Raw genomic sequence first — 26,760 nt, forward strand, 5'->3', positions numbered from 1 at the left:
CAAAATGTCCTGCCTTTCACCAACTTCATCTTCATTTAACAACTAGCATATCATTCAACAAAATACTATTTGATTCATTTTGGTCTTTAAAAGCATTTTCTTTTAATTCATTCATTGACATCATAATTAATTGACAAAATTGTCAGTGCATCTTTTCATACTGACATCAACAAGATTAAAAAAAAAAAAAAAAAAAACAGATTTAAATTAAGCTGTTGTTTTTATCTTTTTTACCTATTTTACAAAGGAATCTCTTTTTATGCTTTTTAATGTGATGCATATGTAAAAACTGTTATGCAAACATGTTTTTTATATTTATATTTACTTAAAATATTATTTAATAACTAAATATTTGAATTGTTCTCTTCATGTAGATGCAGAAAAAAGTGTTAACAGATAAATATGGGCATTTTATCTTTATTCCTTCTAACTTAAAACGGAAGCATGTGGGAATTCAACTTTAAACTTTAAGATAAGAAAATGACATTTAAAGGAAACTGATAAGAAGGTGGCTAAAGAGTGGCTCAGTGGTGTCTGTGGACTCACGGCATTTTGTCTCATCGCTCATATCGCCACAATCATTCCAGCCATCACACTGCAGCTTTTCATCGATGCAGATGCCAGAACTACAGGCGAACTTGCCTGGACAAGCTGGTCACAGACAAAAAAAAATAAGAGAAGGGGGAGAAAAAGAAGAAGATTGTGATGATAAATGGAGTGACAGCGTCCTGTTGTCAATAGTGGCGGTCCCTGTTGATCAGAGCAATTATAAATCTATTTAGCTGCGAGACAGCATAAAGAGCAGAGGGGATTGAAGGCGACATGCTCTTGAGCTACGGAGAAAAATTAAATGACTCTTGAATTTCGCTGCTGAAACTTGTAAGCCTCCATCACTAAACAGCTCTATTTGACTGTCACTCATCGTCTTCTGGCTTTTCAGACCACACAGTTACTGCCAACAGCTCTCTCTGAAGTGACAGGGTGGGTGTGTCACTGTCACTTTTTTTTTTTACGTTTTAAAAGCTTCTAGTAAACGTTTGGATTTGGGTTAGGAACCCCTCATGCACGGTGGATCGTGACACTATCGCCTTTACAAATCTAACTGCAACCTGAATTAGGGAAAGTGAAAATAGTGAAACACTTTCACAAAACCATGATTAGATTTCTTACACACTTATATAGAAATACTGAAAAGACAAATACATCACCACCTATTTTTAAAATACCCCTGACACACCGAAAACAGGTTCACAGCCCACTTGTGTTTTGATTGATTTAAGAACCTATGATCTATAAGAGTAGATGTTTGACTTTAACCTTCTGCTTTTCTGTAGGTTTGGATATTGAATGTTCTCCCTCAATAAGTGTGCATAATCCCTGAGCACTACTACTACAACTTCCTAGAGAAACACATTAAAATGACACATCTGCATAATATCCCCCAATAAATCAATACATTTAAAATCTTTCATCACTCACGGTTTTTAGGATCGTAGGCGCTGTATTCTGCAAGGAAGCCTTTGTCAGTAAATGACTCGTCAGAGTGGAAATACACATTCATGACGTTGGAGGTACTGGTGAGGGCCAGAGAGGAGATTTTTCCGCAATACCTGGGACAAGAAGCATATGTTAAGAACAGAAAAGCTTGATTTTAAAAACATTTTTATTTGTTTATTTAGTTTTCTACATTATTAAATGTTTGTGCGGCAAACAGAGGAGTCCATCTGCCTCAAATTTAACTTCCTCAAATATCAGTGCTTGTGCGCGCTGACGTCTCCACGTTAAACAAGCCAAAACGCTCATTTAAATAGGACCAGTTCTGCTCGTGCACTAATAATTACTGCAATCTTAGGGGTCTATTCTCCCGTCTGGACTTAAGCGCTTTTTTTGCGCGCCTGCAGTTACACACTTCTCTCCTATGCGTATTCTCCGGTCCAGGCTGCTGACACGCCCACCGCGCGTAAGGTAGACCAAAAGCGCGTATGTGTGAATGAAGGCGGGCTGAAGGAAAGGAGGTGGTGATGACATTTTTTTGGGCTGTCTAGAAATCACGGAACATGGAGTTTTCCCAACGCTTGTAAATGTCATTGAAATCCATGAAAATGATAAAGTTAACTTTTAATTTGAAACGTCTTCACTGATAAACAATATAACAGATTGATTTGATCAGATCATTGACTAGATTATTGCAGTGTGACTGAGTCACAGTTAAAATCTCTTTCCTTGATCATCATCACCTTCATTATCATCATCATCGCTGTAAAGCATGACTGAGTTAGATGCGCTGGAGATGATGAAATAATCTGGCCTCAGAGCGTCCTGCTTTATTACAGAGGGATGTTTGCAGTGAAACAGAACTATTGGCTTCCATAATACACATTTTTAAATATATATAGTTTAAAGCGACCTGAGCTGAGCCTCATTAATATATGTGTGGGAACAGTTTGTGGTTCATCCTCATAGGACAGCTTGTTTCACTCTGTAGTGAAAACTGTGACTTTATGTTGGACATAGTATAAAAATAGTTGAATCTCTGTGACCAATGTGGACAGAAGTCTGCGTCTGTCAGAGTTTTAATTAATCGCCCAGCTGCTGCCCGACGCACGAGTCCGTGTGGCTTCAAATGTAACTAAGTCCATATTCCTAGGGCAATATAACGTTTCATCTTATCGGGGCGCTGCACTTATTCCAGGGTTAGAAGCGCTAAAGAGGAAAAGGACTTAACGCACACCGGAGATTTTAATGGGAACACCCACATTTTAGGGCTGCTCCACCCAGAATGCGTAACTGGGATGAAGGCGCGTAGTGACTGACTTAAGTACAGGGGGAGAATAGCACACAGCACATGGGAGAATAGAGCCCTTAGTGAATTACGCGCAGCAGGTGAGGAAACTGCGTCACTAAAGGATTTAGGGAAGCAGCTGGATTACCACTCTTTATTTCAAATCTTAGTGAATCCGACTTTAAGTGTTTTCCAAGTGGTCCCTAAAGTCTTACTTGGTTCCCATGATTTCCACATAATCTTTGTGACACTTGCGGATGTCCACTCCGGGCTCTGTAATGCGGAACATGTTGAACTTCACTCTCACCATCTTCCCGTCAGGGACCTTATAAGGCAGAAGATGAGAAGATTGCTTTCTGATTACTGCATTTACCATGCATGCCACCCCTCCACCTACACACACACACAACCTCAGACATAACGGGTATTTCTACCTTTACTAGCAGCAAAGACGTGCACTAAACTCAGTCACAGATACACAGAGTGGTGCAGCCGCGTGAGCGCTGCAGAAGCCACACGGTTCAGGCAGATGAAGATAGAGGAGGTAGTGAACAACTTGGCTTCTGGAGTGCTGCCTCAGCATTTCTGCCATCGCAGGCTGAGGATAGTGGAGGAGTTCAGGAAGGGGGGAAGAAAATGTTTCAAACCTTTATGGTCCACTTGCAGTCCACAGCGGGAGGATAGAAACCAGGGTGAAGTGGTGATTTAATGATCCCAGCATTGTTAGTGAGTGTTCCTCCACATTTAATAACTAAAATAGGAAACAGCCTGATGAATTTACACACTTACACAGAACATTCTCACATCATAAGGAGGCATTGAATAAACTATATATAAAACAAATCACTAGGAGTTATAATCACAGTACAGAATACATCTGTCCATCAGAGCACCTTGAGTACCGATGTGTGTTTAATCACCTTCTGCCTTGGGGAGGGCTTTGTATTCCGCCTCAAATCCCGGCTTGTGAACATCCGTGTCAGTGATGAAGCTGATCAACATGATGTTGCCCGATGACACAACCTGCAAAGGATTTGAGGGACGCCTCTGACCACATTTCCTGTGAGTAAAAACAACAAGCGCTCAAAAGGAGTCATTTGGGAAAACATTTGTAGTTACTTAAAGGTCCAATATTTTGCTATTTTTCACCTAATTGTTCCAAGAACCCCTACAACATAGGTGAATTTGGGAAAAAAAAAAAAAACCTCAAATACTGTTTTACAGAGTTTTAAAAGTCACTTTCAGACCGCTCCTAAAAACAGGCCATTTTTGGGCTTTCATGCATACGCATGTGTAGACTCCACACCACAATTTTATTACCCTAGTGATTGTCTTTTGCTATCCATACACTATTGTTATTGTTTTTTAGCCAAAAAAACTGCACATTACAGTAAAACACATGGGTATTCAAGCGGCTATTGCAATTGTGAGTCCGACAAATGCTGCTTCAGGGTGTGTTTACCACAACAGCAGCATTAATAGTCACGTCCTTCTCCTCCTCACCTCTTCTAACCACAGAAATAGTCTATTTGAGATGATAGTCTTGTTTTGTCGTAGTGCTGTGTCGCATTGGGTCACAAACATGTCAGACCATCCCAGAAAAGCGATACAAGGTGGTATAAACATAACTGATTGTGAGCGTTCACGCTGCACTTCATTTTATCTATATATTGAACGTAAAGATATTAACCTGCTTTCACCATGTTTATTTTACCTGTGAGGTAGTTTGAGAGGTCGGAGCTCACATCTTCATAGGGTAGGAGGAGCAAGAATTTTCAGGAGGAGGAGTTTCCCCCTTATGATGTAATATTGGGGCAAAAATCCAACTAGCCCGTTTGGAGCTGACTTTTTACAAAATGTGAAATAGCTGGAGAGAAGAAACAGAAATTTTATAACTTTGGCCCTCTAAATGAGGCTAAAGGAATGTATATTACTGTAGCAAAACCATTAAAAAGTTTTTTCATAATATTGCCCCTTTAAAGGAAACCTGGAGTGAATTTTTAATTGCAAACTATCAAAAGATCATACTTAACACGAAAGGTATTACAATACAAAATTTGTGAATCGACAAAGTGGTGGCTCTGGTTTACTCAGGAGCTACCATTTGTCAGGTCATAGATTTTGTCACAACACCGTCTCGAATTGAGCAGAAATGACCGCCATCATCTCTCATGTTTGAGCTGTTTGTTCCTCTTCGTGTCTGCTCTATCAGGACTTTTACAGAAAATGAAACATCCCACCTAAACCTCTAGTACAGTGGTCTGCAACCTTTACTATCAAAGCAGCCATTTTCCCTCATCTCAATGTATTAAAGTCCTACCAGAGCCAAAAAAATACCTTCTCAATAAAGACAATACAGTGTAATAAATTCTATACAGTTAAATTTATATAGAATAAGGTCTGATTTAATTTAATTTGATTTATATTGATCATGTAAATGACAACTTAAAAACAGTTTCCAATAAAATAAATTACCGTAACACTGAGAAATAAAAAAACAGTATCTTGCATCTTCAAATTCTCAGTTTATATGAACATAATGTTATATAAAGAAGATTTATTTTTTTTGTTAACATATCTGAAGGGCTACAAAAAGTAGAATTTGAATTTGATAACGCATGATCATGTCGGTCAACACATGCCAATTGCTAATTTCTTGCCACATATCAAGCATACATATTTAACCAGCACATTGGCAGTTAATTAAATCTGTCCCCACACTATTAAAATCTCAATTTTTTTTCCAGAATAGTGTTTTTGTTGGTTTAGTTATCTTACCAGGGATTTATAACTTAAAGCAACTATTCAGAGTTTCTGAGAAACGTCTCGATGTCACGCCCTAAACAGTCTCACTTCCTCCCACTGCCTCTGCAATCAACCAGAAGCTACGCCTCTACTTTTCTGCACGCGCATCACAGAACATAACAAGGTCGCATTGATATAGGTCCATGGGTCAGGTAAGAGCCAAAATCATATTTACCTGTTTGCTGTTGTAACGCGCGGCCTTGTTTCCGGCAACAGTTCCGCATTCACTTTGATTGACAGACTCAAAAACAGGAAGTTAAAGCCTATTGGCTGGGCGCAGTCAACGATTATTCCCATTTGTATAGGGGTCTATAGGACGAAGGAGGGACTTATATATATTAATGTATATGAATGACCACCGGCAGTAGACCATAGTAAAAGACTAGTTAAGTGTTTTTTTTTCCAAAAGAATCGTACATGAACAAAGATTTCTCAGAAACTCCGGATATTAGCTTTAAGGTTAGCCACAGGTGCAAGTAAAGTGGAAATGATGTTGCAGGAGGTGAAGGAGGAAGGTGGCCGAGTCGTTGCACAACATGCTTTATTTTTAAGTTAACAATTTGTTAGATCATGATTTTATTTGTCATTAATCATTAATAGCCTCTGTAATAAAACAACAACTCTTTATTTCAATATTTTTTTTAAAACTATAAGGAGCCATTGCAAAAGAGACAAAGAGCCACATGAGGCTCCAGAGCCACAGGTTGCAGACCCCTGCTCTAGTGGTAAATACAGTATGATCTTTTTATAGAACTTGCGATTTGAATTCACTACAGGTACACTTTAATGAAAAAAAATCTCAGGATCAGAAGTGGAATGCCAAACATTAGCTATGATGGGAAAATGGTTGGAGCCACAGTGATGTGAATGACACTGTACAGGAGCAGCTATACATCTCCCTGCAGTGGAATAATGTCATTATTGAATGTTAGATAATGGCTCTCATAAACCCTTTGCGACCTTGGATATTGCTGCTCGCTCAATATCATTATAAAAATGTGATGTATCAGTTGGTAACACTGGTGTTTCCTATAATTGCTAACAAGTTTTAACAAAACGCCAGCAGCTACAGCTGAAGTTGCATTTGAGAGCTCATGATCTCAATTCAATCCATACTCTATAGAGCGAGTGCAGTCGCACACCTAAATATATGATGGCGCAAGATTGAGTTTACTCGAAAATAACTAAGTCTGAAAATAATGACAGAATCATTATGCTCTGGTGTATTGAGACATCTTAAACCTTCAGTTGTGTTTACAAACTTCTTAAGTACAGACAAAAAAAAAAAGTGATCACAAACGAAGTGAAAGAACAACATTTTCCACCTACATCCAAACTGTTGTTGATCTCTGAGACCTTTTTGTTTCCTTAAGCCCAATCAGATCAATACCATCAATAATTCTTTATTATATAAAATCATAGAGTAGGCCTCATGTAAATCGAACATCATTTACTCCAAGAAACTAAAAAGGAAAATTGTCAAATTCCTATTAAAAGTCTGTTTTGGTCTCCACTATAAACGCCATCACGGATGCATAGAAGTGTTTTTACTTCACTCTTACCATCATGTATGTGTTTCTTCGCCAGACAAAGGACAGTGATTCGCTTGACACCAGCTTTGTTCTAGTTTGTTCCCAATATTCCCCATGATATCAGAATGAAGTAAAAACACTTCTATGCATCCATTTATGGGACTCCACACCCCACAATGCAATGCGCAAAAATGTCAACAAACTGAGTTTTTATGGATGAGATGAAAATAAACTTTCAAACACCATTTCTGTAAACGAATGCACAAGTTGGAATAGTCTTCCAATCACTGTTTGAGAGTGTTCCACCTTTACAGCTTTTTAAAGCAAATGAGTCATGTGGTCATCTATAGTAGTTTTTTTCTATAAGAAATTGCTTGGTTGGTTGTAAATAATGTATATATTATGTCCATGTCTGTATATTTTGTCATTGTGTTAAATGTATGAGGACTACCAGTAGCTCATGGCTAAAACTGGCACATTTACACGAAGTATTGCGCACTGATGTCCAATAATAAATAAAGCAGCAAATCCAACCTTTTACATCTTTTTTCTTTTGATCCAATGATCTTCAATTTATTGATTTCAATGAGGCTTAAAATATGGATTTATCTGCTAAAAAATTCCTCTTGTCCAGTAGGTTTGAGTTTGTAAAGTTAACTCGATTAGATCTTCTTCTATAAGTCATTAAAGCAGCAGTTGATGACAAAGTCCTGAAAATTCATCATTCCTACCACAATTTAACTTACAGCTTTAAATCGCCATCAGGTTTTACTTACTCAGTGATGGCCTGGGACTCATCTGGGCTTAAAGAGTCGTAGATTGAAACAAAGTCATCAGAGCAGTCGTCTTCAATGTTGAAAAAAGGGAATTTGACAGATATGACATTTTCCACCGAAGCTCGGATTTGCCACTGACACCGAGCCTTGGAAGGGTAGCCGGTGGGGTATCCCGGAGAATGGAATTTCCGCACTCCTTTGTCAGCTTCCAGATAGAAGAAGCACTCTTCTAGGGAAAAAAAGTAATGAAAGTAACCTTTTTTAAGAAAGATGAAATTATATAGTATAAAACTGGGATTCTCAATTCAAGGTTTGTGACCTGGGTTTGTTCTGACCAAGGTTTGTTTTGGGTTTTTTTTGAAGGGGAAGCAGTGTATGTGGCAACAACTTAGTATATCAGTTTATAAATGGCAGGCTTTTTGCCCTTTTTATCACTAGCTGAAGTCTCAAACTCAATACATGTGCCACAGTCCAGCAGATTTCAGATGTTACCCTGTTACAAACCACACAAATCTGAAGGCGTGTTAATTATTAAGCTTTGCAGAAAACAATCCACTCTTTACAATCAGGCGTGTTGCAGCATGAGACAATTTAAATGCAGTTTTTAAACACAGACTCTTGCATTGCCGTTATTTTTCCATCTTCTCTTTTTCATTCCGATTTCATCAGTAAACCTCTTTTTTTAATGTGACATGTAACTGAAAAACAACACTGTGAATCATCTCAAGCTTAAACTGCACCAGCTTTTCATTAATAAAAAACATTTACGGAGATAACAGTGGTGATATTGAAAGTCCTTAAGACATTTTTAGATCATCATAAAACCTAAGAACACTGCATACAATGTTGAACCAAGTAAAGCAATCCCCATTCTTAATCTATCCAGTCTTCTATAATTAGTCGCTACAGAGTTGATGCTGAATGTGCACAAAAACAAAGTAATCAATGAAAGTGCAGCTATGGTCATGTAATTTATTAAAGCTAAATCATGCCATAGTTATAAATTACTCGGGAGTGTCAGAGTAATGCGTCAGACGTGCTGAATGATCCCTGACTGGACCACCCCCATGTACAGTGCAGGGCAGCCCGACCATTGGTTCCACACTGGCAGCAGAGTGAGCATCAAGCCAGGTGGAAAATTACAGCGAGGAATGATTAAATAGGACATTCAGTACTCACCGGATCCAGGCTTTCTGGCCATGCGTGCATCTGTGGCTGAAGAGACAGAGAAAAGGTGGAGAGGCAGAAAAACAGAAGAGAAAGGAGAGGATTGGGTCACTGACGTCAGGAGGATGATAGATTCTGATGTATGAGCCTAAAATATTTGGGTTGCACATTTTCTGTTCCATTTCCCCGTGGTTAAGAGAACTGGTGATGGTGGTGTCCCATCTCACCTTGCCCTGCAGCAGCCGCCCATACATCTCTATCTGACTATCTAAAACAACGGCATCAAATCATATGCATCAGAATCATTTTAGAGAGAACCAAAAATACTTGGCCAGCGGCCAAGACGTTGACAAATCCAATGTGAATCCAGAGAAGACAGAAGAAAGAAAAATGGCTGTCTCGAGCCAAGCCAGGGCCCAGGTAATATCATTATAGCTTCCAAACTGCATTAACTGTGCAATCTGAGGGGTCTCAGCTTGTGCTTGTATTTGTTATCATCTTATCAACAACTCACAAAGAGCCCAAGAATCTAACAGAACAGCACTGCTGATAGAAGACGACAATGATCTTTATCAGACGTGTGTTTACGATCCATCATCTTGGCTTATGAGGGAATGTCACTTTGTGACAGTGGCGAGCCGTGCATTTCACACCTAGGCCTTCAGTGATGTCCTACACTGAATGAATTCACCTCTTAATACCATCGATATGACGCCAAGTCTCTCGAAACCATACATTTATACAGAAACAAACATAGTCGAATACAACTACTTTATTTCCGGAGCATTTAAAATCAATACATTCGTATTAACAATTAAGAGTAGTAAAGTAAAAGTTATGATCGCTTGGATACTGTCACAACTTAAAAATAAAAGGCAATTAGTCTACAAAAGTCCACTAAACAGCACATTGTCGCACCAGTAAATCAGTTTCATTCATTCATTTCCGACAGTGGTGAAATGGTGTAGCCTACACCTTGAACGTCCACTTTGATATAGATTAAAGGGAAACAATTCAGTCCCTTCACTGTAGTCACAGGTGCGCCAGGAACCGGCACATTATGGGCTCTGACTCGACAGGAAAGAGCAGGCTGCGCCTGGCGCAGACCACTCCGCCAGACCGTCAAGACAGGGCTTACGAAATAAAATCACAAAAATATAGAAGAAAAAAAAGCTTTGTACTCACCAAAACGACTATCCCCGCTTATTTGAACACAAAATCCATCCTCCTTTCTTTCCTCAAGAAGACTTCAATGACTGTTGTACAATTTATCTGTCCATCTCAGTTCCACCAATAAGTCCTTTTCTATCAACATGGAGGCTAGTGCTGAAAGCCGAGTCTCTCTGAACCTGTGAGCCAGGGATACCGCTCGTAGCTGCTGCTTTGAAAGTGGCGCACAAACCCTTTTCCCGGCTGGGACAGGTTAGCTAGCCCGGGGGGTTGGACGACCTAACGGGACACCAGCTTCCATTTGGTTAACGTCACTCTACTTTGCTTAGCGCTGCCTCTCACTAGTGTGTATCCAATCAGAGGACGTGAACGTCAGAACGTGTCACGTTCAACGTGAGACCTGCTAGCTGGCCCTGATGTCACCAACTCGAAATCTGATTGGTTATCACAATCTGTCTGTTTCAGGTCATTTAAGTGTACTTTTAATTCTGAAGGCCTCGGGAAGATTTCGTGGAGCCTGGCAACACGTGACAGCTCAAATATGATTGGATGAAAGCTATAAGACAAATATACAATCCTGGAAGCAGCGCAACCAAGAGGAAAGCTATGAAATGAAGAGAAAAGACTATGAGGAATAATTTAATACATATTTATGAAAGAAATATATTAAAATTAAATTTATTTTCTGATTATGTTTAGGCCAGCAGAGAAGGCCTTGCTGGCCCTGACGGCCCACCACTGCTTTGTGATGACAGCTGTAGTGCAGATGTGCCCATCGTTTTATAATGTGATCAACCCGCCTGACTCCAGAGTTACGTACCTGAGACGGTTACCTCAGAGATCAGGATGTCACTGCGGCCTGCCTTGCGGAGTGTGTCCTTAAAGCCATTTTCAAGTGTTTCCAACACCCGTTCTTCAGAGAACTCAGGTACAATCTCCTGTTCTTCAGCTGGGACGTGGAACTGAGACCAGTAATAGGCCAAAACGCCCTCACTGGTTACAGAAAAATCAATGGGATATGGAGAAGGGAAAGGGAGCACAAAGGCACATCATTCATTGCCAAGTCTGTCTGAGCAAATGTTAAATTCAGCCAAATCCAGCTTTGACCGCAGGATAAGAGCCACTGCCCACAGGGCAGCACTGTGATCCATGGATGCCCTTATTAGTAGGGATGCACCGGAATAAAAATTCTTAAGCGATAATGAAAAAACCAAAATAAATGATTATGCTAATTATTAGTCAGATTGCATTTATGGTTCTGAATGTGCACTAAATAGGGCTGTCACTTTATTGCATTAATTGTGATTAATAATTACAGGAAAAAATAATGCGCTAAAAAAACACACTAAAAACATAACTTTTTTTAGCACTCCAAACAGCGCAGAACCTTTATTATTTCAAGAGTTCCCGGTATACCCATAATACTGATGCGCAGGCTACAATAACAAGATAGGAGATTGCCAAGCTGCCCAGCTATGTTTGCGTTAATTTTGTTTTTTAAAAACACCGGATTGAAAACTAAAGCCTAGTTGCGTGCAAATTGTGCACGAAAGACTTTGAATTATCACTGGAGCTTTGCAGCCTCAATGTAGTGGCTAGCATGGACAGCTAGCACGGACACTTGGACAGTGCTAACTGCTGCATGCTGCAAGCACGCCGTGCCTGACAAATGAACAAACTCACTGGATAAATATCACTATCTGAAGGAGAGAAAAAGCAACAAGTTCAGTGTCAGAAAAGTGTTCTTACTCTTTATGATGTGCTAACTTATAGCACTACATATGACGTTTTATTTCATTTGTATTTTCTATTATTAGAAAATTGACAAAAGGACTGGTCTCAAATACAGCAGAATGTAAATGCCCACGCCTGCATCTGTTAAAAACAATAAATGACTTTATAAAGCCACTTTGTAATATATCAATCTTTTAATCTGCCACAATAATGTAATCTAAATGAAAATACCTCAAATTGAGGGCGTTTCTCAGGAATTTTTAGGTTAGATTAAATACAGAGCATGATTAATTATTTGCACATTTTTTTAATCTTGACAGCACTAGTACCAACCTCACTAAAAAACATTGCAATTTTATGAATTAATATTAATGCTTCAAAGAATAAATCATTTCAAAATATGAAAATATTTATTTATCACTGACATTCCAATAATGCATAATACATATATATATAAAATGTTTAACTTGATCCCGCTCATACATTAAATAATAATGTACCGGCCTATAACTGACTGAGCGGCTGAAAGAGAGAGAAATTAAATACGTTCTCTCATTAAAATACCCAAACCCTAAACCTGCAAACTCAAAAGACGCACACACAGTCGTGTGCTTTGATTGTGGCGTGCATCATTTCTTGTGCACGGTAGTTTAAACATTTTTGTTGGCTGAAATTTTGGTGCATCACTATTTATTAGGATAATGTGGATACGGATAGTCATCTGTCAAATGACTTTTAAAAGGCTAACCCCATTGTTTGTTTGTTTTGTATAGGGATCCATTGAAAAATTATTTCATTTGTCGCCCCCCAAAACTTTAAATTAGTTTCCCCCCCTCTACAACTCAGAGCACCCGTTTCATTACATTTCTAACCTCTGGATCTCACAGGAGACCCCGCCTTTGGCATTACTGCTCAGAAGCTCAGCTGCTTTCTCACTTCCTGTCTAAACATTGAAAATCCTCCTTCTCACCTTGGCCTGTGACAATGTTTTGGAAGGTGTTTTTAATCACATATTGTGCATCTGAATTACATGAAGGTTGGGGGTTCAAATCCAAGTCATTACAGTTGTGTCTTTGGCAAAGACACTTTTACCTACTGTGTTTCGAATCAATGTGAAAGTATTATATTGGTTAACTCAGACTACTTAATGGAAGCTGGGCCTATTTGCATTGCTTTTAATATTTTAAACATTTCTTTTAATATTTTAACTAATTAGAGAGTAAAAAAAAAAAAGTTAATCAACTTAAGATATCCACTTTACCTGAATGCAGTGACCACAGATTTATCATAGTATTTCTCCAAAAGTGGTTCCGTCTGGTAGTTTTCCTGCAACTTTAAGAAAGAAAAAATAATTGTATTGATGAATATTTATTCAAATTTTCAAACTTTTACATCATCATCTAAATATAAATGGTTTGAAATGTGTTAAGAATGGAGAAAAAAAAAAAAGTGACACGATTTGAGTCTGCACTTTATTTTCCTCAAACTAACAGTAAAAAGTAAAAGCTCCTTCAAATAAGACAGTTTTGTTTACGGTTGGTGATAACGCCTAAAGGCACTATTAGCGAGGAGGAAAACTGTTAAATAGGACAATGTGCGGAATTTCAATCAAGATAAATTTCAAAGCGAGAACAATCAGGCATAAGTTAAACATTGGAATAAGAAGCATAAAGTACGTCATATACAGGCGGGAGGGGCTAGCCAGCAAATTTGAAGGTCAAATGATTAATTAATATTTAATGAATAACAATCATCTTTGTGAAGTGCAGAGCTATGACAATCAGAAAGCTTTCTCCTGATATCGAACAAAATAACCCAACTGTCTATCTCACTGATTCCCACATAACACCCTCACTCATGTAGCTTTTGACTTAGTACATTCCTGATGGGTTTAACATTAGCTTTAGGTTATACCAACATGCTTTAAATGGTGCTACAAACATCTCTATTGTCACTAATGAAACAAAGTTTTATTTTACCTCCACAAAGGTAGCGCCTTCAGTGCTTGTTGAGCAGTGGGAGGGACATGTTTAAAAATCATTTCCACAAAGGCAAACAACACTATGAGCTAATGTTTTTAATTAAGGAGGAATAAGGAATAAATGCTAATACTTGAAAATACTGGAGGACAGGAGAGAAAAAGGTGTTTGCAAAAAATAAAATAAAATAAAATACTTTTCATTTAGGTGTCAAACTCACACTTTTCTCCAACTTTTGTGCTAAATCTCGAAACTCTTTGCTATTGGAGTCTTCCAGTTTTTGGTTATAGGGAACATTAGTCATCTTCATATGTCCACTGAACACCAGATCTGATGAGCTAAGCCGTGAACTCAAAGTGGCGTCCGAATCAGCATCTTTAACTGTGAGGGGAGAAGCAGACGACAACTCTGTGTTTGATCAACAAAATACCATGAGACGTGCATCTGTGATTAAAGAGGAAATTCTAAAAACAGGCCTTCAAGGATTGTGTCAAGTGATTCTGCACAGTGGACAGTTCATTTCTTGGAGGAATTAGAACAGCCAGTTGAATGAAGATCATGTTTATCAAAACTTCTGAGGATGTTTCTTTTTTTTCTTCTTTTATAAGACAGTGTGTAAAGACAAGAAACAGTGCCATTGACTTGGTGACACTTTCTTCTTATGCATTATTGAAGAGTAGAGCCAGTACTGTCAGCTTGGCTGGTACTAATGGGAAATTAAAAACTCAAAACAAGCCGTACTCTCATTTGTATCAAAGTGCTAGGCCTTCAGAGCTCATGTGAATGATCCACTTTACACTTTATGATGTTTTGCCAGTCAAAGTGCTATTTACATTGGAAACATATGAATTTTTCATTTAACTCTATCAACACCAGTTTGGGATGTGAGATACAAACCTCCAGAGTGTCCCACGTGTTTAATTTCCTTATCTATAATTTATTCCCAGAAATCTCAGTGCACTATCCAAGTGCTCTGAGACAACTTGGCAGAAAGCTTCCAAACATCACTTACACACAAAATACCAAATCAGGAACCCTGCGAGGGCTGCGAGGAGGAGAAGCGCCACAGCGACGCCAATCAGGATGCCAGTCTTCCGTTTCGGGGACGGCTTTTCTTTGTTGGTTAAAAAGTCGACCTGTTCATGACGACCGTTGTGACTCTGATTAAAAGACAAAAATAAGCATCAGTACACATAACATACAGTCTTGATGCAGACACAAGCAACACCAGTTATCGTTACCCTGGTTACATGAAATGAGACAAGTAGTGTTATTCTACCTTGGGGTCGTGACCCCATGTGGGGTTGCCTGGAAATAAAATGGGGTCGCCTGAAATGTCGAGTAACAATTGTTAAAAAAATAAAAAAAATAAATTACTGATTAAAATTACATTACATATTATTTTTCATATTAACAGATCACATACAATAAATACCAAACTGTATTCTATAGTTAAACTTTCCCAAATATAAATCTCGTTCAAATAAAATGCATTATAAAATGATCTTGTTGCTACTCTGTATCTGTAGCATACTTTAATACACATGATCAAAAATGAATTCTAGAAAGAAAAGAAAGAAAAATGAAACCGGGATCACCAAAGATTTGTGATATAAAAATGGGTTCACGAACCAAAAAAAGTTGGGAACCACTGAGTCAAACTATAATTTTATTAGGTCAGCATTAAATGTATGCAAGCGCAGCTAATGCCTTCATTTTCTTTTTAAGCAGTTGGCTATCTATAAGTAAATATTTTGTGCATGTTGTCCAAAAATGGAAAGAAATTGTCATGGCAAATTTTATATTCATCATCATATCCTCAAATGTATGTTCATGTGTACAATTTGTCATGTTTTAATACATGACGACTCCATTAATCTTTACACTTTTGAACAGCTGAATCATGATTAAACAGTACAGATCGTATTATTCTCAGTGCAGCACAGTCTCTGCCAAGGCTCACATGCAGACACACACTGACGTACACACTTATCAAGACAGATAAAGACTGGAGCCAAACCTTCTCATAACATCTTCATCATCCTCCAACATTGCCACTATGGGCATCTGACTCCCTCCCTTTTGTCTCTCACTGTTGGGACCTATTCTTATCTGTATAAAAAGCTTAAGCTTTGAAACTGTTGGAGCGGGGGCGCGGCACTTCCTTCGGGCGTCCACTTGGACGGACGCTAATTTTGTTTCACTTTGTTCCATCTTGTACCTTTTTACTTAGCCTTAGAATAAACCTTTTTTATAAAACCATCAATGCTTCTCCTGGATCCCATTATTCAACCAGAGCAATGAATCATGTCTCAAATGAGGTCAACCGTAAATTCTGCCGTAACAAAATACACCATAGTGGTAGAAAATAATAAATCATTTGCTTATTACGTAAAAACTAAGCAGATAATTTGACCTACTTTAATGATAATAGTAATATCTTAATCAAAAATCAGTTAAAACCAAACTTGTTGCAAGAGAAGACATGAAACTTTAATACTAATAATGATGATTTAATAAACACTAATACATGCAAATGCTGACAAGTGCCCGCTATTATCATAATATGATAGCATTATATTGTGTGTATATATTTTTTTAAATGTAAAAGATTTTGTACGTAAAAAGCATTTCAACAATAGTTTGTTTGCCAACATGCTAAACTCCAATCCTTTTTGTACATGTTCCATCACCCTCAACATCTGGCCCCTTTTATCTGACTTTATTGATAATTTTTTCTTTCTATAGATTATATTATCAATTGCTAAAACTTTTATAGAATAACGCTCAATTTAATGTTGCTGTTTTAAGTACGTTTCTCTATTTTCATGCATTGTCTTTAAATATGGCAGGGTGAAAATAAATGTACAATTCAAACTCCCATGTAAGCAAATTAAGTTAACTATTCTCTGACCAGTTTTTGAGTTATTGCAGTGCAGATAACTAAATATATCACTGTGCCCTGAATGAGAGTTGCATCAAATACAGTGTTGGGTACCTCGAGATACCATACATCGTGATATTTTTTCCCACAATAATAATATCACAATACAGCGATTCTGCGATAATCTGTAAATTGCAGGAAATTTCATACACGATACATTACAATATTATTTAAAAAAAACTAATTTCAGTGCTAGTATTATTAACTTCTCTGTAAACATGGGCACATATCAGCGCTGCTAAACAAGCAGAATTAAGTTGTTTTATGAAAACTGGAAAATATCACTGCATATGAAAAATAAACATTTCAGTCGGTGCATTTAATATAAACAACTGGGTGGTCTATGAAACATTTTAACTTATGCTTACCACCATGTGTAAAGTTCAACTGAACCCTGCACTGCAGACTGCACATACATTTCATTGCTAATACTATCAATCAATCAATCAATCAATCTTTATTTGTATAGCGCCAAATCATAACCAATGGTATCTCAAGGCACTTTACAGTAGAGCAGTCTTAGGGACGGACTCTTCATTTTATGGAGACACACATATGCATATATACGTATATACACATACATATGTATCCCACACCCAACATGAATTCATCATGGCGGCAAGGAAAACCTTCTGTTAAGCAGCAGGAACCTTGTGTGGATCCCATTCCTATGATGAACAGCCTACTAATATCAATTTGTTCTTTGTAAACCTGAAAACCTGAGAACATTTAACTTGTGCTTAGTACTTAACTTGTGTAAAAAGAGAAAAAGAAAAAAAAGATATTCAGCACCAGTGTATCGATATCACATTATATCTATTTTCCAAAATTCTAACGGTTTCATGGTATAGGACGGGTTTTTTTTTTTTCATGCATAATGAGGTCATTTTCTACTGGTTGAGAGAAGGGCTGCAATTAACCACTATGTTAATAGTTGACGAGTCATCGATTATTGAAACGAATAATCGACTACGTGAATGACAAATCGTACAATTATTTGCTCTATATTGCTACAATCTTTTATTACGACAAATGAAAACAATTCCCAACTTTAAGTGTAAACAGGTTCCTAACAAACACAAAAAAAACTGAATAAATCAACACTAGAATCTGCTTCAGTAGTAGCATTTACACATTAAAAAGTTTATGCATATGGGTCACACCATTAGTGTTATTGGATATAATTAATTTATTTCCTCAATTATAATATAATCATTTTTAAAAAAAAATAAAAATAAAAAGCACATAAAAAGCAAAAATAACTACATTAGTGTTTTTACTGTTTAATATAAACCACTGCTGCAGAATCTAGTTTATTTTACATCTGATGTGTTACATAAAGTTATGGTTGATAAATATATCTCTGATTACTATAATTAAACCAGATCAAGCTAGATGATTTAATCATTCAGGATATTTAGGTGTAATAATCACAATAGTTACATCACTGTGACTGTCTAATGGGACCAGCTTTGTCTTGTAAACACGTAAAATATTATTAAATATATTGTGTTTCACAAGTTGGGACGGATGAACAGTGACATTAGTATTCATGCTAACATTTATTTCACGTGTGACATGTTAGATTTTATCATTCCATACAAGTGTCAAATTTTACCATTAACAAATCTGTGGCTCTCTGTGGTTTGATGACAGTAAGCTGTGTAGTTTTTACTTTGTCTATTCCTTTAATGCAATGGTTAGCGTTAGCTTGTAGCCCAGTCTTATGTGTCAGTGGGTTAGCTTAGCATGCTTTAGTAGAGCACCAACACCGTGATTGTGGGAACTTTGGGTGGATCTGACGGAGGAACTTCGACTGGTTCAATTTGTTGGGTGGGCGTCTGGTCTTAACTAAGCAGCAGTGCGTGATGTGTCGCTGCTCGTCACAGCTTCAGGTAGACCGCGTGAGTGAGCGACATGTTCTTACCAGTGGGAATGTTTTTGATGATATTTCTCCCGCTAATCACGTTCGTAACGTGCATACAGCTCTGAGCAAAGATATATAGAAGGTGAGATGAGCCACTCATGAAAAACTATCCACAGCTTGAAAAAGATGCATCGTAGTGTTCCAAACATTGTGTAATCAATTACACCGGTATATTAAAAATTTATATCATATAATGAAAATATACACCGGTATTCGGTATGAACCGGTATAGCGCCCAGCACTAGATATATCATATCGATTATTTGGCACACCCCTAGTTGAAACCATTCATACATGCCGTCAGAAAATGTAAATCAGCGTAGCCGTGTTTTAGCTGCTGTTGTAGAACAACACAATTATATATGAACTTAAAGCAGCAAGTTCAAACAGGCAACCCACGTCTGCCAAACCAGCAGAACCTGTTTAGTAAATACAGTAACTATAACACTGTTTTAGTCATTCCTCGGTCGTTGTTGTAAAAAACTTCACAAACTGCACAATAAAAGAGAAATGACCTCATTAGAGATATTTGGAACTTTGTAAGCATTTGTCAATAGTGTGCATGCATGAGGATGCACGAATGAATGTGCTTGTTGTTTATCTCTCTCAAGTGGGTGGACTAAGAAAAAGGTTTGAAGCGGGTTAGCAATCAACACACAATGAATTCAGTGCCAGCAGCCCTAGAGTGAAGAAGCCTGTGTGCCATTAGGGATGGAGAATCACTTTGGTATTAAATCAATTTGTCAGATGTGCTGCCCCTTAAGATGGGGGCTCAATTACATGAGTCTAGATGATAAGTCATGGCAATTAAGGTCTATTCTTGCCCAGCTCAGGCTTCCACACATGCTTTCTAATTGGAATTGGTATCAGCAATCATGGAGCTGAATGAGGGGAATCATTAGACAGGGGGTCAGAAAGTGCTCCAGGGTCTTTTTCTTATCCCTCACCCTGATCACAGTCTAATAAAACCATTACATACTCCTCATCATATCCCATTCTTTACCACTATGATGAAACAGTAACCCATTTCTCTATTGGTGCAACCATTTCTTTACACCAGATCAATGAGCTTTGTCATTATAAATGGGAAAGGAAGCCTTCTGCCACTCACAATGATGACATTACACGTGACAAAGGAGAGATAACTGTTAAGATGTCTCCTTTATTTATTGCTGATAAACAGAATTGGATGAAAGCAAAGAATACAGCTAGTTGTAGCTGAACGTGTCTTGTCTAACCAGTCTGACCAGTGCTAAGTGCAGAGCTGTGGGGTGTGGCAGGAGAGCAGTAAAACACAAAAAAACAAACAAGAAACCACCGTGTGCTGGGTTAGTAGTTTCTTCATTCTTTTTTAATAGCTGATTAACACGATTGCTATTATTGGTGTTAATCTGAAATAATGCGTTAACATGAAATTGAAATCTAAGAACAAAAACACCCTGAATTACATATTTTGGGACTATGTTATTCTGGTTAATAAACATAGCAATTTACTCTGACAACTATTAAGTTTGATGTTTTATTTAAAATACTTATAGTAGTATTAACACAGGGGTGCCACATTCTGAACATTCGTGCCTACACCAGACTGAGGTCTGACCTTATCACAGGTGAAAGAGCTTATGACATAATCCCAGCTGGGTGTGTAGTTGTGTACAGTATGTAAGCATTATCCAAACATCTTCAAAAAAAACCCTCTTCATATAGGTGTGGTCCAAATATTGTTCAACGTATTTAGGATCACTTAAGACACATTATCGGAAAAATACAGGGATGTAATTTATGTTTATCTCTGATATTTTTTGCCCCAACATTGCACTACACTTTGATCAAAGCAGGACTCCATTCACTGAAATGTCAACGTTGGTTTAAAATTCCATCAGTCTCCGCTGATGCATATTGGCATCTGCATTTTTTTTAATCCAATGGCTGATAGGAGATCTATTTAAAACAGGGTTATTTTGGCTCTGATGCAGCAACGACTTTGTCTGCTGCCAGTCACTATTGTGTCTCCAGCATTGTCCCACTCACAGCACCAATTGGTTGGTTACAAGTAGAGCCACAGCACAGGTAAGAGCCAATCAGCAGCGAGAGGTAGGCAGATACATGTTTTGTAGGTACATTTTAGGCAGCAGACTCTCTAGAAATTGTAGTAAACATTCAAGTCATCAACAACTCGCAACTAATAACATTACTGTGAGCCCAATAATGTTTTATACACATTAGCAGCTCTGCTGGCTAATACTCCCTCCAGCCCTGTCTGTTAAAGAACGATGCTCACACAGTGTGTTCTGTCGGAGCAGACTAGACCAAAAGTCCGCTGCAGCCCTTTTCACTCTCCATAGGACTGTTTAGGTTAGGATATATTTCAGCTGTTATTCCCCATGATTCTACCAGCAGTTTTCCAGTATTGCTCCTCTTTTCCGCTAACATCCAGGAACAGTGGAAATAATACATAATATATTTGAAACGATCCACTGACATTGCATTTTTAGATCTGTCCTAGTCCACTGTGTGTGCAGTGTGCTTTAATCACTTGAACCAAGGTTGGTGATAATATTGATAGGGAAATAGTCAGTGATATCAGAGTAAGGTTTGTATGTGTGTGTGTGTGTGTGTGTGTGTGTAAGAGTAAAATTCAGTTTTATTGCAGGGAAACACACTGAGGTGATGACTAAAAGCTGACAGTACCTTTAACATGTTGCAACTTTGTAAATCTGTTTAATGAACACATGCTTAAAGGCATATAAACAATGTTTATTAAATATTCTAATTTTGACGCCAATAGCTTCACTTTTACTGCAAATGAATATCAGCTTCAAATATCGGTTATCAGCCTCCTCGACTACTAATCGGTATCGGCCTTGGAAAAAATGATATCGCTCGGTCTATCACTCGTGACAATCCATCGATCTGAATAGATATATCACTTGCTTAAGCAATGATCAAATCAAATCCATGAAAATTCAAACAAACAATTAACATCGTCAGCGAAACACAGCACAGGTCTTTATTAATTTTGTTAAAAAGTATAATTTTCATTAAAATTTCTGACACATTTCAGCGATAAAATAGTCAAAACATCAATATTGTTTGGTATTTTCTAATAGCTTTAGTGAAATGGAATTGACTGTGTTAAAGGAATATTGTCCTAAAATAATAGAAGGCCCCTGAATCCAATCAAATCGTGGCAGATTTTGTGATATCAATCAAATGTTGTATCATTGTCGGAAGAATTGATATATAACGCATCGTCATGAAACTGGTGATTTACACCCCTAGTGTGGACACAGACGAGCAATAAGAAAGCAACAGCCATAATTTTTGGAAGAAGTAACAGTGTTCTCCACCTAATTCTTGCTCAATAATGTACAATTGGCAACTTTCACAGTACTTCCTTTAAAAACAAACATAAATCACTCAAATCACACTTAATACACACCACTTTTAACAGCCAATATGGGTCATTTAAAGCCTTCACTGCATCAGTCTTACTTTCTGTTAACAAGTTCCTAAACACCATGTCACCGACAGCAGCTCCAAGCAGATATTAACTACTAATCAGTCATTTACGGTTGCTCAGTCATCACCTACTGTATATTTCACATCCAGCTTGGGGAATCAGAATAGGCAGGAGAGACGTACACTAACGTACACCGAATGGAAATTCAGGGGAAGACCATAAACTAATAATTTGACAAATCTTTTACTTCTTTTTTGTGCTAGAGAAGGAACTTGAAGGAAGGCGTACTCTAATGTACTCTAAAACTGATCACTGAAAACTCTCTCTCGCTCCCTCAGCACACTTTCATATACTTACAGTAAAACATTATCTACAAACCCTTGCCATTATATGGTCATGTTCTGATCTAGAGCCTATTAGCTATTAGTTTAGTGTCACATTTGTTGCTCAATTTCACAGTGACTGAATCTGAAACATTGGCTAAAAAAAAAAAAAAAAAAAAAAAAAAAGAAAACAGTCGCATGTCAATTCATTGAGTCAGCAAAGTTTATTACAGAAAGCTAACTACATGCATTATCCAAATGGAGTCTGACTTTATTGTTTGAGGAATTAAAGAAAAAAAATACTGGGTTGATTCAATTAAAAAGTATCTGTGCTCAAGGATCAGGGAGCCATTCATTTACAGTTGAATGTGATGTCAACCATTTCCCTAATAACAGCATGAGTCAAAACCCACAAACTATTAAAATATTTGTTTAGGCAAAAATGGACACTGAAACTTCATTGTTTATATATTTTATACAGGTGGGCGATATGGAAAAACAAAACCATTTTTTCATTCAGATGATTTAGACTATTTTCAAGTAAACAAACCAATTCACCTACTTAAAATCAGGGAAAAAGGGATAAAAGATCATTTAAGTCAAGGTACATTTCAAACATTTTTTTTAAATGTATGTAAGCATTGCATCAAACTAGATCGATTAATCTTTACACCCCTATTAGGAATACATGCCTGTGATGGCAAACATCAGGACAATTCATGCATCTTTTCTCAAAACGTTGTCATATGGTTGAAGGGTCAGCTTTTACAATAAAACAATCAATTGGTTTTGTTTATTTTACTGCCCTTACATGTTAAACAAGTGAATTTTGACTTACAAGTACGTAGGGCTGGGCAATCTTGCAAAAAAAAAAAAACAGTTTTGATTCAATTTTCAATTTTTTTTTTTCAATGCACTTAAAAATGACTGCAGACATCACATATATGGTCAAAAGTGCAAATTTATTACTGTGATTTTGATTGAAGAGGTAAAATGCATAGAACAATCCCAAAATAAAAAGTAAATGAGGCTGTCATTCAACAATTTCAAGCTTTAATTCAGGTTTAGGCAAAGGTGCAACAGCAACTTCACAGTAGATAACATTTTCTGATGAAGAAATCAAATAACTACATATTTTATAACATTACAGTTAAAAAAATAATTAACTCTTCCCTTAGCATCTCAGCATAGTGTGAATAAAACATTAAACATGTCTGTGGCACACATACAGTATAGCCTACTCAAAGGGTAAACAAATGTAAACAAAGAGGGGGCTAGCTCACACCACGCTGCGATAACCCACAAAGACCGAACGCAAAAAAGTCCAAATAAACTGTGGTGGGGAAATAAAATAAATAAATAATTTTTTTGTCCAGCCCTACAAGTACGTCTCAAACGTGTAGTGTTGAAGCAAGAGAGGGATGGGCAGATATCACGTTGTTGTATTATTTCATGCCTTTGTTACAGTGACTGTGGAGAATGGTTTTGTTTTGTTTGAATCCTGTTGTCGTTTACTCTGACAGTGAACAGTAGCCTCACTGCTAAACAACAGTGTGCATTTCCCAGGAGCACACGCTGCCGTCATGAAGCTGTCAGATAAAGGTTATAAGGCTGTCGACTTCCTGCCTTACGACCATTAATGAATTCCTTTGCAAAGAGGAGTTCTATCACCTTTTTTTTTCATTCCACATAGTTTCCTGCTCTAACAGGAAGCTTTAAACAACACAATTATAGTAGGAAATAACAACTTCCCAATTTTGCATTATGTACTGTATGCCTGCTCTGGATAATCTCACCTGAAGGTAAGACTAAATGAGCTAATGGCATTTTTTTGTTGTACTCTAACACACAAACACTGCATTACACTGTAGCTATACAGTCAATAAGAATGTGACTACCTGCCAGTAGCTCTGTTAGCAATAGCACAGACGTTTGGTTTAAATGAGGGTTGAAGCACTGCCTTTAAAATGGAACATTAAGAATTTACGGTACTAGGGCCCGGCTGATTGATCAGGTCAATTTTAGCTATCACCGATTAATCGACATCGGTCAATAGCCTGGCTGATTAATCGGTCATTAGAGTCATGCTATAATATTTAACTGATATATTTACTTTTTTGCTGCGTGGAAATTATTTTTTATGTGGCAGTAATTATTACAAAATTACAACACTGTGTAACTTTCAGTGTTTGCAGTTTCATTTTGCAATTTTTGATTCATTCACGTTTGCCCTTTGCAATTTGAGCAACTTTATTTTTCTTACATTGTATTACAGAAATACAGTTTGCCTTTTCTTATTTATCAGTGGTTTTACAGTCCTTTTGTTGACAGTGTTACTAATCAAAGCTGCTTATTGTAATTTGTAGTGTTTTACATATTTGTCTTGAATCATACTTACATAGGTATTATAACAATTTGCATTCATGTACTGAATATACCGGTTATCAGCAGATACATTGAATATTGGCTTTTTTAAGCCCCGATATTGGAATCAGCATCAGTCCTAAAAATCCCATATTGGTCGGGCTCTAGTTCAGAGGAGCAATGAGTAGGCGTTACAAATATGTCTTCAATCATTCAATCAGCCAGAAAACTAATATCAGATTTTATCGGACTGCATCTAAAATTTCCGATATAAGCGCTCCGATAAGTTTTTGTTGTTTTAGTCCCTGCCCACAGTTGTTCCCACCATATACTGACAGTAAACAATAACTTAAGTGAAGTTCATTTGTTGACTATTGTTCTCTGTTTGAGTAACATCACTTGAATAAGCCTTTTCGTACATTCCACACTACAAAATAAGTAATAAAAGTATGTATGATTTGTGCTGATATTGTATCGGATCGATATCGTCCAATACTCAAGGCTGCAATATCGGTATCAAAAGTGAAACAGTTGTATCGGCACATCCCTTTGTTATAAGCAATATTGGCATTTTCTATATTACCAAAATAGAAATCCAGACATATTTTGAATATCGATATATTGCCCAAGACAGATGAAAACTGAAAACTAAGTAAAGGCAGTTGTATTTTATAATTGAGGAATATATTGCTACTTTAAAACCAAAAAATAATAATGTACTGTAATAGACTATTTTCGTGAATACTACAGATATTACACTGACTCAAACCACAATGAGGAGCACAAAGTGAAGTCCAGGTTAATCATTCATTCAATTGGTAAGTCATCAGTTGTGATTCTTGGCTAAAGCTCTGTAGATATTTCAGATGATTCAGACTATTGTGCTATATGGAAACAACAAACCCCCAAAATATGTAATGCTCGTCATGATTAATCGTTACCACAGCCTCAGTAAACAAGCTGACGGTGTGAAGCAGACCCAGGCCCAGAGCTTATCCTGACTGACGTTAAAACAGCGCATCCGTCAGGAACTAAGTTATCTTTAAACTCCCCCGTTGGCTTACAAACAGCGAGCATTTTAAGTGTCACATTTGACTGTACTCACGTCGTACTCGTATCTCACTGCTGAATGCATCTTGTTTCCTGAATTTCTCCGTGTGTGGCTTATCCTGGTGCAGCAAATATCAGTGGTTGTTAGCGTGTGTTGGATATGAAACCAGGGCCAGTCAGTTGTGACTCTTCACAGTTGCTCAGTGTAGGAGAAGCTACTTCCGGAATGACCGCGAGCTGAATTCCGGAACACCTGACACACCTTAGATACAAGCCACGCCCACCACACCTGCATTTGCTACACTAACTACTAGAATAGATTTCCCAAACAATGGTAACTATTTATATCCTTGTTATGGCCTAAGGTTATTGACGAAAAGGTTAAATATTGTCACCATTTAATGCAAAACTGACTTCTTTGTGTTTTATTGACATCAGACAGAGGTGAAAGTAACGGATTACAAGTACTCACGTTACTGTAATTGAGTTGCTTTTATGGGTATTGAGTATATTTCTAAATCAGTAATTTTACTTGTACTTCAGTACGTTTTATAATTAATGTAATTACTTTCTACATCCAACTGAGTAAATTATTATTTTTTTAATTAAAAATAAATAAATACATTTTTGTTCCATAGCACATTGAACATAATCCATATGTTTTCAGTCCTACCGTTTCTGATTAAAGCTATATATATATATAAATAAATATCATATTATATTATATTAAATTCATAGGTGTCT

The 26,760-nt window shown here is 37.3% G+C and overlaps 1 protein-coding gene across 2 annotated transcripts in view; it reads right to left on the bottom strand.

Moving 5' to 3' along the window:
* The window catches only part of st14 (ST14 transmembrane serine protease matriptase), a 32,064-nt gene extending 5,822 nt beyond the window's left edge, over positions 1-26,242 (bottom strand). The window contains exons 1-12 of one of the 2 annotated variants that reach the window (XM_028470145.1): positions 26,072-26,242; positions 14,958-15,105; positions 14,166-14,326; positions 13,228-13,298; positions 11,053-11,225; positions 9,075-9,110; positions 7,896-8,121; positions 3,703-3,842; positions 3,430-3,533; positions 2,998-3,107; positions 1,480-1,610; positions 547-651 (exon numbers count right to left, since the gene is read on the bottom strand). In XM_028470145.1, coding sequence (XP_028325946.1) covers positions 547-651; positions 1,480-1,610; positions 2,998-3,107; positions 3,430-3,533; positions 3,703-3,842; positions 7,896-8,121; positions 9,075-9,110; positions 11,053-11,225; positions 13,228-13,298; positions 14,166-14,326; positions 14,958-15,105; positions 26,072-26,101 — 1,435 coding nt within the window. In that variant the 5' untranslated portion in view covers positions 26,102-26,242. Of the gene's footprint in view, positions 1-546; positions 652-1,479; positions 1,611-2,997; positions 3,108-3,429; positions 3,534-3,702; positions 3,843-7,895; positions 8,125-9,074; positions 9,111-11,052; positions 11,226-13,227; positions 13,299-14,165; positions 14,327-14,957; positions 15,106-26,071 lie in introns of both variants that reach the window. The other variant, XM_028470144.1, reaches the window with a different exon arrangement.
* Positions 26,243-26,760: the final 518 nt, after the last annotated feature.

Source organism: Gouania willdenowi, chromosome 16 (assembly GCF_900634775.1).
Source record: "Gouania willdenowi chromosome 16, fGouWil2.1, whole genome shotgun sequence".
NCBI lineage: Eukaryota > Metazoa > Chordata > Actinopteri > Blenniiformes > Gobiesocidae > Gouania > Gouania willdenowi.